Below are 14,205 nucleotides of genomic sequence, written 5' to 3'. Positions count from 1 at the left end.
TCCTATTGTGCAATTGACAACATAATATTACTAAATGTACACCCACAGTAACATTAGTGTTAAAATCAGCTTAAACAATAATGAAACAATATAGTTTGTATAAATTACTAACAATTATATTTTGCTATATGTTTTCTAAAACATTATTTTTTATTTAAAGAGTAAATCTCAGTATATGTTTATAATAAAAAAAAGACAATTATTGCTGACAAGTTCAAGCATTGTTAATAAAAACAAATAATAGTTTAATAGAGTATAATTATTTCACAATGAATGATTTGTGACCACAATATAATTACAACAGTTAGAACTTTCAGTACACTAGAAAGACAATAAGGTTTCAAATGACTTGCCTGCTTTTTTTTTTTTTTTACCTCTCTCTTGTGATTGGTTAAAATCGATGTCACTCATTTGTAGGTGAGAGCTGGAAAGGAGGGGTTTCAGGTGTGTTTCTGGGGCGGAGAGTGAATGGTGAGGTTCTGCCCTGTTTGTAAGTGAGGTTCCGCCCTGTTTGTAAGTGAGGCTCCGCCCTGTTTGTAGTGAGGTTCCGCCCTGTTTGTAAGTGAGGTTCCGCCCTGTTTGTAAGTGAGGTTCCGCCCTGTTTGTAAGTGAGGTTCCGCCCTGTTTGTAAGTGAGGTTCCGCCCTGTTTGTAGTGAGGTTCCGCCCTGTTTGCAGTGTGGGCGCGGTCTGTGCAGGTGAGGGCTGGGAAGAGCCGATTGCAGTATCATGTGCAGGAGGAACTCAGGGAGATATCCTGATATTTATACACAGACATACTGATATTCTATATACATATTGCAGGTAGCTATAGTTTTACAAACACATTAGAGTACCAGATTTATTCTATCACTGCAGTAATACAGATTACCTTTAGTTACCACATTGCACATTATATACACAGACATTGCTGCAGCCTAAGGAGGTGAGTGTGACAGTGACCTGCTTTATTTGCTTTGTATAATAATGTAACAAGTAGTGATTGTAACATGGACCCAAGACAAGTTAAATGGAAGTTATGTTTGTATGTATTTGTGTTACAGTGTAGATGTGTGAGTCACCTGGAAAGTGTATCAGTATACCTGTAGGTGTCTGCGTGTACAAAACTGTTAGTATATTAGTGTATTAGCTGTGAGTGGGCTATATAGTTTAGTGTGTCTGATGCCAGTGAGTGTGACAGTTACAAGCTGCACATTGTACTTTGATTATTCTTTAATAGATTAGCTTTATTGCTATCTACAGTATTACTCTTTATATACACCATATCTATAGATATTCATGTAGTCATGCAACCTTATTTACACAATCACACACCTTTATATAATATGTGTATTTCAGTAAATCTGTACATATAGAACTTCACATGACCCTGCAGTTAGCTAAGGAAAGTATTTCTGCTATAGACTATAGAGAAAAATAATTCCCACCTAGTTTACTACCACCCAATTCCTGGATCTTTACAAATGTTTAAAGAACTCTCCACTTGGATATAACCATAATGGCACTGTGATATATATATGGTGATCTTGAGCCTTAAGGACAGTCCTGGAGGTGACAAATGACATGAAAATGGTCATATAGGAGCATCACCTTGGTTGTCAGAGGGAAGGAATATTGGCGCTGTGTGTTAAATTTATACAATAAACTGACACCCCAGAAGATTTACCAGTTTTCCCTGCAGCATTGTGGATACTCTGGATACTGTTTTGGGTTAGGGGAATTGGCACATCCTCAGTATGTCTGCTGAAAAGAGGCTTAAAGATCTAGAGGACATGGTTCTAAGGGGCCCTCAGGGGCCAGGGACTGGGGCCCTCAGTGTGGAGACTCTCCTAGACGTCCTGATTTGCCTCTGCCAAGAATGCAATGCAGCACCTTTCCGTCGGGACAAGAATGTGACTGAATTCCTGGCCTGGGGTAAGTTTCAATGGGACAAAATGCTAAACATAAGTTGTAACAATATATTAAAAGGGACATGAACTCCTATTTTTGTTTTCTTTAATGATTCAGGTGAATCAATGAATATTAAACAACTTTCCAATTACTTTTGCCATCTTATTTGATTAATTCTTTTGGTATCCTTTGTTGAAAGAGCAGCAATGCACTACTGGGAGCTAGCTGAATATATTGAGTAAGCCAAAGGCACAAGGCATTCTTTTGCAGCCACCAATCAACACCAGCTCCCTATAGTGCATTGCTGCTTTTGAGCCTACCTAGGTTTGCCTTTCAACAAAGGATACCAAAAGAAGGAAGCACATTATGAAATAGAAGTATATTGGGGAACGTTGTTTAAAATTGCGTGCTCTATCTGAATCATAAAAGAACAATTTTGACATTACTGTCCCTTTTAATATTGTATAGATAGGTGAATTGCACAATTTATTATATTTTTACTATGCAAATACTCATTACTGATTTTTTGTAGCCTTTTTTATATCATAGGATATTTGCACGGTCTGATTATTGGCATATAGTTTTTATTTTACAGCATGAAGCATGATAAATGTAAGTATATAGATGCTCATTATTATTATATAGTGCAGCATATTTATTATTAATGTACCAGAAAAAAAATATTGTTGTTTTTTTGTTGTTGCTACACCTCCACCTGCCAGGGAGAATCAAAGCAAATGGTGGGGTGTGACAGACATATGCTGTGACATCATTCCCAATTCTACCTGTCCCCTGACCACAGTCCTCTGCTTTCAGTGGCTTAGAATGTTCTCAGGGTGCAGGCAGGTTTATCTAGATTTCTAACCACACAAGTGTCTTGTCTGTCACATAGAAATGTCTTCCTAGGGGCTGTTTGTCCTACTCTTGTCCCTTCAGCAGTGTGGCAGAATGAAAGATACACCAACACTGTGACTCAGTCACTTTTGTGATGAGTGACACACACGTGGTCTTTAATGCACCCACAGGGTGGGAGAGATTTCTTTTTTCTTTAATCTGTGTCCCCCCCCCCTTTTGTGGGAGGGGCAGATTCATAGATCCTTTGTTATGAGTCACCATGTTTGTAGGGAAAATATATATTTATCTTCCTGGCCACTCTTCTGTGCTCAGTACTAGTGTGGTTCTTCATTCTGTTACCATGCAGTGTAAGACTCATAGCTTCCCTATCTCTGTGTCACCCTGTGGTGGGAGGTCCCATAGTATCCTTTAGTGTGTGTCACCCTGTGGTGGGAGGTCCCATAGTATCCTTTAGTGTGTGTCACCCTGTGGTGGGAGGTCCCATAGTATCCTTTAGTGTGTGTCACGTTGTGGTGGGAGGTCCCATAGTATCCTTTAGTGTGTGTCACGTTGTGGTGGGAGGTCCCATAGTATCCTTTAGTGTGTGTCACCCTGTGATGGGAACACTCATAGTATCCTTTAGTGTGTGTCACCCTGTGGTGGGAGGTCCCATAGTATCCTTTAGTGTGTGTCACCCTGTGGTGGGAGGTCCCATAGTATCCTTTATTGTGTGTCACCCTGTGGTGGGAGGTCCCATAGTATCCTTTAGTGTGTGTCACCCTGTGGTGGGAGGTCCCATAGTATCCTTTAGTGTGTGTCACCCTGTGGTGGGAGGTCCCATAGTATCCTTTAGTGTGTGTCACCCTGTGGTGGGAGGTCCCATAGTATCCTTTAGTGTGTGTCACCCTGTGGTGGGAGGCCCCATAGTATCCATTAGTGTGTGTCACCCTGTGGTGGGAGGTCCCATAGTATCCTTAAGTGTGTGTCACGTTGTGGTGGGAGGTCCCATTGTATTCTTTAGTGTGTGTCACCCTGTGATGGGAGGACTCATAGTATCCTTTAGTGTGTGTCACCCTGTGGTGGGAACACTCATAGTATCCTTTAGTGTGTGTCACCCTGTGGTGGGAGGTCCCATAGTATCCTTTAGTGTGTGTCACCCTGTGGTGGGAGGTCCCATAGTATCCTTTAGTGTGTGTCACCCTGTGGTGGGAGGTCCCATAGTATCCTTTAGTGTGTGTCACCCTGTGGTGGGAGGTCCCATAGTATCCTTTAGTGTGTGTCACCCTGTGGTGGGAGGTCCCATAGTATCCTTTAGTGTGTGTCACCCTGTGGTGGGAGGTCTCATAGTATCCTTTAGTGTGTGTCACCCTGTGGTGGGAGGTCCCATAGTATCCTTTAGTGTGTGTCACCCTGTGGTGGGAGGCCCCATAGTATCCATTAGTGTGTGTCACCCTGTGGTGGGAGGTCCCATAGTATCCTTAAGTGTGTGTCACGTTGTGGTGGGAGGTCCCATTGTATTCTTTAGTGTGTGTCACCCTGTGATGGGAGGACTCATAGTATCCTTTAGTGTGTGTCACCCTGTGGTGGGAACACTCATAGTATCCTTTAGTGTGTGTCACCCTGTGGTGGGAGGTCCCATAGTATCCTTTAGTGTGTGTCACCCTGTGGTGGGAGGTCCCATAGTATCCTTTAGTGTGTGTCACCCTGTGGTGGGAGGTCCCATAGTATCCTTTAGTGTGTGTCACCCTGTGGTGGGAGGTCCCATAGTATCCTTTAGTGTGTGTCACCCTGTGGTGGGAGGTCCCATAGTATCCTTTAGTGTGTGTCACCCTGTGGTGGGAGGTCTCATAGTATCCTTTAGTGTGTGTCACCCTGTGGTGGGAGGTCCCATAGTATCCTTTAGTGTGTGTCACCCTGTGGTGGGAGGCCCCATAGTATCCATTAGTGTGTGTCACCCTGTGGTGGGAGGTCCCATAGTATCCTTTAGTGTGTGTCACCCTGTGGTGGGAGGTCCCATAGTATCCTTTAATGTGTGTCACCCTGTGGTGGGAGGTCCCATAGTATCCTTAAGTGTGTGTCACGTTGTGGTGGGAGGTCCCATAGTATTCTTTAGTGTGTCACCCTGTGATGGGAGGACTCATAGTATCCTTTAGTGTGTGTCACCCTGTGGTGGGAGGTCCCATAGTATCCTTAAGTGTGTGTCACGTTGTGGTGGGAGGTCCCATAGTATCCTTTAGTGTGTGTCACCCTGTGATGGGAGGACTCATAGTATCCTTTAGTGTGTGTCACACTGTGGTGGGAGGTCCCATAGTAACCTTTAGTGTATGTCACCCTGTGGTGGGAGGTCCCATAGTAACCTTTAGTGTGTGTCACCCTGTGGTAGGAAGGCTCGTATAACCCTTTAGTGTGTGTCACCCTGTGGTGGGAGGGCTCGTATTACCCTTTAGTGTGTGTCACCTTGTGGCGGGAGGGCTCGTATTACCCTTTAGTGTGTTTGTCACCCTGTGGCGGGAGGGCTTATATTACCCTTTAGTGTGTGTGTCACCCTGTGGCGGGAGGGCTCGTATTACCCTTTAGTGTGTGTGTCACCCTGTGGCGGGAGGGCTCGTATTACCCTTTAGTGTGTGTGTCACCCTGTTGCGGGAGGGCTCGTATTACCCTTTAGTGTGTGTGTCACCCTGTGGCGGGAGGGCTCGTATTACCCTTTAGTGTGTGTGTCACCCTGTGGCGGGAGGGCTCGTATTACCCTTTAGTGTGTGTGTCACCCTGTGGCGGGAGGGCTCGTATTACCCTTTAGTGTGTGTGTGTCACCCTGTGGTGGGAGGTCCCATAGTAACCTTTAGTGTGTGTCACCCTGTGGCGGGAGGGCTCTTATTACCCTTTAGTGTGTGTCACCCGGTGGTGGGAGGGCTCGTATTACCCTTTAATGTGCGTCACCCTGTGGTGGGAGGGCTCGTATTACCCTTTAGTGTGTGTCACCCGGTGGTGGGAGGGCTCGTATTACCCTTTAGTGTGTGTTACCCTGTGGTGGGAGGTCCCATAGTATTCTTTAGTGTGTGTCACCCTGTGGTGGGAGGAACCATAGTATCCTTTAGTGTGTGTCACCCTGTGGTGGGAGGACCCATAGTATCCTTTAGTAACCATGGGCATTCTTATTCTTTGTTAGCATCCTAAGATGCAGATGGCCACTTGCAGCCTTCAGCTCTTTTTGGAGCTAGATTTCTTCTTGTGAAAGTGCAACACATAAAGATCTGTGCAAATCCTGGTCTTGGTGTGTGGCACTTTCAAAAGAAGGAATCTGGCTCCGAAAAAAGCTGAAGGCCGTGAGCAGCCACCTTCTTCCACATTAGAATGCTAACGAAGCATCCAAATGCTCATGTCTATCATGTCGCCCTGTAATGTGATGGGACTCGTAGCTTCGCTCGGTAGTGGGGGGAGCCAGACTCATATTTCTCCTTAGTCTGTGACACCCTGTGGTGGGAGGGGCAGACATATAGCTCGCCTTTGTGTCATCCTGTTATGGGTGACTTATAGCTCCCCTCTGTGACACCCTAGGGCAGAGGTCGACAAATCTGTTTAAACTTTAGGAGCCAGTAAGAAATCATAGGTGCCAGACTGTAGTATTTGTATACAGATATATGTAGAATAAATGTTAGGTGCCAGACTGTAGTATTTGTATACAGATATATGTAGAATAAACGTTAGGCGCCAGTAAGAAAACATAGGTGCCATGCTGTAGTATTTGTATACAGATATATGTAGAATAAACGTTAGGTGCCAGACAGTAGGATTTGTATATAGATATATGTAGAATAAACGTTAGGCACCAGTAAGAAATCATAGGTGCCAGACAGTAGTATTTGTATATAGATATATGTAGAATAAATGTTAGGTGCCAGACAGTAGTATTTGTATACAGATATATGTAGAATAAACGTTAGGCGCCAGACTGTAGTATTTGTATATAGATATATGTAGAATAAACGTTAGGCGCCAGACTGTAGTATTTGTATACAGATATATGTAGAATAAACGTTAGGTGCCAGACAGTAGTATTTGTATACAGATATATGTAGAATAAACGTTAGGTGCCAGACTGTATTATTTGTATATAGATATATATAAAATAAACGTTAGGCGCCAGACTGTAGTATTTGTATACAGATATATGTAGAATAAACGTTAGGTGCCAGACTGTATTATTTGTATATAGATATATGTAAAATAAACGTTAGGTGCCAGACTGTAGTATTTGTATACAGATATATGTAGAATAAACGTTAAGCGCCAGACTGTAGTATTTGTATACAGATATATGTAGAATAAATGTTAGGTGCCAGACAGTAGTATTTGTATACAGATATATGTAGAATAAACGTTAGGCGCCAGACTGTAGTATTTGTATATAGATATATGTAGAATAAATGTTAGGTGCCAGACTGTAGTATTTGTATATAGATATATGTAGAATAAATGTTAGGCGCCAGACTGTAGTATTTGTATACAGATATATGTAGAATAAACGTTAGGTGCCAGACTGTATTATTTGTATATAGATATATGTAAAATAAACGTTAGGTGCCAGACTGTAGTATTTGTATACAGATATATGTAGAATAAACGTTAGGCGCCAGACTGTAGTATTTGTATACAGATATATGTAGAATAAATGTTAGGCGCCAGACTGTAGTATTTGTATACAGATATATGTGGAATAAACGTTAGGTGCCAGACTGTAGTATTTGTATACAGATATATGTAGAATAAACGTTAGGTGCCAGACAGTAGTATTTGTATACAGATATATGTAGAATAAACGTTAGGCGCCAGACTGTAGTATTTGTATATAGATATATGTAGAATAAACGTTAGGTGCCAGACAGTAGTATTTGTATACAGATATATGTAGAATAAACGTTAGGCGCCAGACTGTAGTATTTGTATACAGATATATGTAGAATAAACGTTAGGCGCCAGACTGTAGTATTTGTATATAGATATATGTAGAATAAACGTTAGGTGCCAGACTGTAGTATTTGTATACAGATATATGTAGAATAAACGTTAGGTGCCAGACTGTAGTATTTGTATATAGATATATGTAGAATAAACGTTAGGTGCCAGACAGTAGTATCTGTATACAGATATATGTAGAATAAACGTTAGGTGCCAGACAGTAGGATTTGTATACAGATATATGTAGAATAAACGTTAGGCGCCAGACAGTAGGATTTGTATACAGATATATGTAGAATAAACGTTAGGTGCCAGACAGTAGTATTTGTATACAGATATATGTAGAATAAACGTTAGGTGCCAGACTGTAGGATTTGTATACAGATATATGTAGAATAAACGTTAGGTGCCAGACTGTATTATTTGTATATAGATATATGTAGAATAAATGTTAGGCGCCAGACTGTAGTATTTGTATACAGATATATGTAGAATAAATGTTAGGCGCCAGACTGTAGTATTTGTATACAGATATATGTAGAATAAATGTTAGGCGCCAGACTGTAGTATTTGTATATAGATATATGTAGAATAAATGTTAGGTGCCAGACTGTAGTATTTGTATACAGATATATGTAGAATAAACGTTAGGCGCCAGACTGTAGTATTTGTATATAGATATATGTAGAATAAACGTTAGGTGCCAGACTGTAGTATTTGTATACAGATATATGTAGAATAAACGTTAGGTGCAGACAGTAGTATTTGTATACAGATATATGTAGAATAAACGTTAGGCGCCAGACTGTAGTATTTGTATATAGATATATGTAGAATAAACGTTAGGCGCCAGACTGTAGTATTTGTATATAGATATATGTAGAATAAACGTTAGGCGCCAGACTGTAGTATTTGTATACAGATATATGTAGAATAAACGTTAGGTGCCAGACTGTAGTATTTGTATATAGATATATGTAAAATAAACGTTAGGTGCCAGACTGTAGTATTTGTATATAGATATATGTAGAATAAATGTTAGGCGCCAGACTGTAGTATTTGTATACAGATATATGTAGAATAAACGTTAGGTGCCAGACAGTAGTATTTGTATACAGATATATGTAGAATAAACGTTAGGCGCCAGACTGTAGTATTTGTATATAGATATATGTAGAATAAACGTTAGGCGCCAGACTGTAGTATTTGTATATAGATATATGTAGAATAAACGTTAGGCGCCAGACTGTAGTATTTGTATATAGATATATGTAGAATAAACGTTAGGTGCCAGACAGTAGTATTTGTATACAGATATATGTAGAATAAACGTTAGGTGCCAGACTGTAGTATTTGTATATAGATATATGTAGAATAAACGTTAGGTGCCAGACAGTAGTATTTGTATATAGATATATGTAGAATAAACGTTAGGTGCCAGACAGTAGTATCTGTATATAGATATATGTAGAATAAACGTTAGGCGCCAGACTGTAGTATTTGTATACAGATATATGTAGAATAAACGTTGGGTGCCAGACAGTAGTATTTGTATATAGATATATGTAGAATAAACGTTAGGCGCCAGACTGTAGTATTTGTATATAGATATATGTAGAATAAACGTTAGGTGCCAGACTGTAGTATTTGTATATAGATATATGTAGAATAAACGTTAGGTGCCAGACAGTAGTATTTGTATATAGATATATGTAGAATAAACGTTGGGTGCCAGACTGTAGTATTTGTATACAGATATATGTAGAATAAACGTTAGGTGCCAGACAGTAGTATTTGTATATAGATATATGTAGAATAAACGTTAGGTGCCAGACAGTAGTATTTGTATACAGATATATGTAGAATAAACGTTAGGCGCCAGACTGTAGTATTTGTATACAGATATACGTAGAATAAACGTTAGGCACCAGTAAGAAATCATAGGCGCCAGACTGTAGTATTTGTATACAGATATATGTAAAATAAACGTTAGGTGCCAGACTGTAGTATTTGTATATAGATATATGTAGAATAAACGTTAAGCGCCAGACTGTAGTATTTGTATACAGATATATGTAGAATAAACGTTAAGCGCCAGACTGTAGTATTTGTATACAGATATATGTAGAATAAACGTTAGGCGCCAGACTGTAGTATTTGTATATAGATATATGTAGAATAAACATTAGGTGCCAGACAGTAGTATTTGTATATAGATATATGTAGAATAAACGTTAGGTGCCAGACTGTAGTATTTGTATACAGATATATGTAGAATAAACGTTAGGCGCCAGACTGTAGTATTTGTATATAGATATATGTAGAATAAACGTTAGGTGCCAGACAGTAGTATTTGTATATAGATATATGTAGAATAAACGTTAGGTGCCAGACAGTAGTATTTGTATACAGATATATGTAGAATAAACGTTAGGTGCAGACAGTAGTATTTGTATACAGATATATGTAGAATAAACGTTAGGTGCAGACAGTAGTATTTGTATATAGATATATGTAGAATAAACGTTAGGTGCCAGACAGTAGTATTTGTATACAGATATATGTAGAATAAACGTTGGGAGCCAGACTGTAGTATTTGTATTTAGATATATGTAGAATAAACGTTGGGAGCCAGGGGTAAATATCTAGGAGCAAGTGGCTTCCTGGCTCCTGGGTTTGTTGCTTGTCGAGCCCTGTCCTATGGTGAGAATGACAGACTCTTAGTTCCTCTTAGTCTGTATCACACTGAGGAGGGCAGGAGAGACATTTTAGTGCGAGGGAACGGCTCTCTTTATTCTCTTTCACCCTGTCGTGCATGGAGCAAACTCTGAACCTCTTTATGCATCATTGTATATAGCTATGTTTCTTAGCAGATGGGGTCAGTCACTTTCTGTCCTTTTTTTAAAAGTGATTTTCTTCTTAACTTCTATATATCCTTAAAAACAAGTTTTTGGAATAATTAAAGGGAAAGTCTACTCCCAGAATTGTTATTGTTTAAAATGATAGATAATCCCTTTTATTATCCATTCCCCAGTTTTGCATATTTAACACGGTTTATATTAATACACTTTTTACCTCTGTGATTATCTTGTATCTATGCCTCTGCAGACTGCCCCCTTATCTCAGTTGTTGTTTTCACAGACTTACGATGTAGCCAATCAGTGCTGACTCATAAATAACTCCACGGGCGTGAGCACACTGTTATCTATATGACACACATGAACTAGCGCTGTCTAGCCGTGAAAAACTGTCAAAATGCACTGAGATAAGAGGCGGTCTTCAAGGGCTTAGAAATTAGCATAGGAGCTTACCAAGATTTAGCTTTCAACAAAGAATACCAAGAGAACAAAGCAAATTTGATGATAAAAGTAAATTGGAAAGTTGTTTAAAATTACATGCCCTATCTGAATCATGAAAGTTTTTAATTTTGACTAGACTGTCCCTTTTAATAAATTTGATACCATACACTCATAAATATGACAGAAGAACTGATATTACTGAGAGGATTCATGTTCAGTTGGTTTTCTAAAAATGACAATGCATATAGTCTTTTATGTTTCATTAAATAAAACGTTTTCTTTATTGGCTCAGATAGAGCATACAACTATAAATTTAAGTTTACTTCTATTATCAAATGTGATTAATTCTCTTGGTATCCTTAGTTGAAGAAGCAGCACTACTAGCTGAACACATCATATGCCAAGGACAAGAGGCATATGTATATAGTCATCAATCGGCAGCTTGTTCTCAGTAGTGCATTGCCGCCCCTGAGCCTACCTAGGTATACTTTTAAAAAAATACTGAATTAAATTTGATAATAGAAGTCAATAGAAAAGTCTTAACATTACATGTTCTACCTAAATTATGAAAGTTTCATTTTGAGTTTCAGGTCCCTTTAAAGGAATCTGAAACTCTCTCTCTCTTTTGAGATGGAACAAAAAAAAGAAAGTTTGGAGTATATTTCAATATGTTTTGCAGCAAGTTATTTTTTATTTATCTATTTATTTTTAACTAGATATTCTGTGTTGAATAAACCAACTCTTTTTTCCTGTGAAAGTTGTGTCTGTCAACCAGTAAGCAAAATAACATTTATTTAAAGGGACACTGAACCCTCTTTTTTTTTTTCTTCATGATTCAGATAGAGCAGCAATTTTCTACTTTACTCCTATTATCAATTTTTCTTCGTTCTCTTGGTATCTTTATTGAAAAAGCAGGAATGTAAGCTTAGGAGCTGGCCTGTTTTTGGTTCAGAACCATGGATAGTGCTTGCTTGATTGGTGGTTACATTTAGCCACCTTCAGTAAGCGCTACCCAGTTGCTGAACCAAAGATGGGCCGGCTCCTAAGCTTACATTTCTGCTTTTTCAAGTAAAGATACCAAGAGAACGAAGAAAAATTGATAACAGAAGTAAATTTAGAATGTTGCCTACAATTGCATGTTCTATCTGTATAATAAAAGAAAACATTTGGGTTCAGTATCCCTTTAAATGTATGTATTTGTGCTATATACTGTAGATAATTTGAGAACTCCAAAGCTCCAGTTTCACCATACGAAGCCTCATGCCAAAAAAACTAATGTGAATTAATGTTAAACTTTCATGATTCAGATAAAAAATTATAGTTTAAAAAAACAATAAAAAATCCATTTTATTTCTTTATCAAATTTCCATCTTATTCTTGGTGCCATCTGCTAAAACCGAACTCCTTTTCATGACATCATACTCAAGGACGCTGAGGGCCGAGGTCTTTAGCACTATGGGCTCCATTTATCAAGCCCTTGTCCTCCCCTATGACTGCAGGTTCGCACAAGAGAACCTAAATTCCGTATTTATCAAGCAGCGATCATCAGACCACTGCTTCCTACCCTGTTCTCCACCTCTTAGGTGGAGAATTTCGATGTCTCCGTTCTCGTCCAACCGCATAGATTTTAAAGCTCCTGCCCACGCGTGATTGGCTGTGCGTGTGCAGAGGGCGGGGGTTGCACGATAGCGCAAAATAGCGCTCGTGTGCAATGTTAAAATCGGGCAATTGGCTGCCCGCCAGAGGAGAACTGGGGCGGACAGGGGCGAATATGTCTGCCCTTGATTAATACATTGAGGCCTTAATGGCAGCAGTTTCTCAACAATATTATACATAGATTCCGGGTCATTTCAAGATATTGTGCTGCTAGGATCCAAGAATTAAATCTTCTCTCCCTCTCTCTCGAACTCTTCACCCACTAAACCCAACAATAGTTAGCAGTCTCAATGTTTAATGTTTGGTAGATACCGAGATGATAGACTGTATACTAGAGATATATACACACACACACACACACACACACACACACACACACACACACACACACACACACAGAGACACACAATATCCTCTCCCTGTGTCACCACTGTTACACCTTCCAACATTTGTCGGATCATTTCCATGATATGGGAGGTTAAACGCTTGTGGGAGATGACCCACCTGTAATTTGTGGATGGGCCGAGAATGAGAGGGACAGGGTTACATGTGGAGGGGCAGAGTTAAGGGCATTCTGTGGGTGTGTTTTGGCGGGACTCAGTCAGTTCCTTAAAACCAGGACATATCTCCCAACTTCTGATAATCCTGCAGGATGCGGGAGGGTTGCGAGGTATGCGTCTTGGTCAAATGGTCTCACGTACTGCTATTAAAGGGTGCCTGGATATAGTGCTCAAGACATGCATGCTCCTGAGCCTACCTCAGTATGCTCTCATGTGAAGGAGCTAGGTGTCAACAAAGGATAACAAGAGAGTCACGTAAGATGGAAAGATTATTTATTTTATTTTTTTAAGTATACAAACTATCTGAAACATGAAAGTTTCAATTTGACTTCCATCTTCCTTTAAAAGGACAATCTAATGCAATAATAAACCTCTTTAATTCATCACTGTGTTTTAGTATTGAAAGAAAATGAATACTCATGGGAAATTGTGCATTTCATACCTACAAATCGGCTAAACACATAAAACTAAAGTCAAAATTAAATTTGCATGATTCAGATAGAGCACCCAAATTTAAATGTAAACTTTCCAATTCACTTCTACAGTATTATCAAAATGTGAACAATCTTTTTATTTGCACACTTTCTGAGGCACTGCCAGATCCTACTGAGCATGTGCAAGAGTTCACAGTGTATACATATGAGTCTGTGATTGGCTGACAGCTGTCACATGATGCAGGGTGAAGAAAAATAGAAATTTGTCATTAAAAAAATCTACTAATTTGAAATTCAAAACTAAGTGCTAATGTATAGTCTGTTCCTGAACAGGAATTTAACTTGTGTGTTTTACAACTTTGCAGTGGTTAAATTCACGAATTCCAACAAACATTTGTACAATAATTACAAGGCTCAAAATAATCACAGTCTTTTCTTAGTGTGTTTCAATATCCCTTTAACAAATCCTTTTTTTTTTTTTTTACCATTACTAAAAAATATTTTTACCACATCTAAAAAGTGTTTTTATAATAGAAATGTCCCCTTTAATCTGTCAATGTTAATAAGTTTATTGCCAA

At 39.2% G+C, this 14,205-nt stretch overlaps 1 protein-coding gene across 1 annotated transcript in view; it reads left to right on the top strand.

The window, feature by feature from the left end:
* Positions 1 to 710: 710 nt before the first annotated feature.
* Positions 711 to 14,205, top strand: part of LOC128665888 (serine/threonine-protein kinase MRCK alpha) — a 420,939-nt gene continuing 407,444 nt past the window's right edge. Inside the window, exon 1 of the mRNA XM_053720136.1 lies at positions 711 to 1,912. Within this exon, the coding sequence (XP_053576111.1) occupies positions 1,735 to 1,912 (178 nt within the window). The 5' untranslated portion in view covers positions 711 to 1,734. The remainder of the gene's footprint in view (positions 1,913 to 14,205) is intronic.

This window comes from Bombina bombina, chromosome 7 (genome assembly GCF_027579735.1).
Source record: "Bombina bombina isolate aBomBom1 chromosome 7, aBomBom1.pri, whole genome shotgun sequence".
Lineage (NCBI taxonomy): Eukaryota > Metazoa > Chordata > Amphibia > Anura > Bombinatoridae > Bombina > Bombina bombina.
This window is presented reverse-complemented; position numbering and strand designations above follow the sequence as displayed.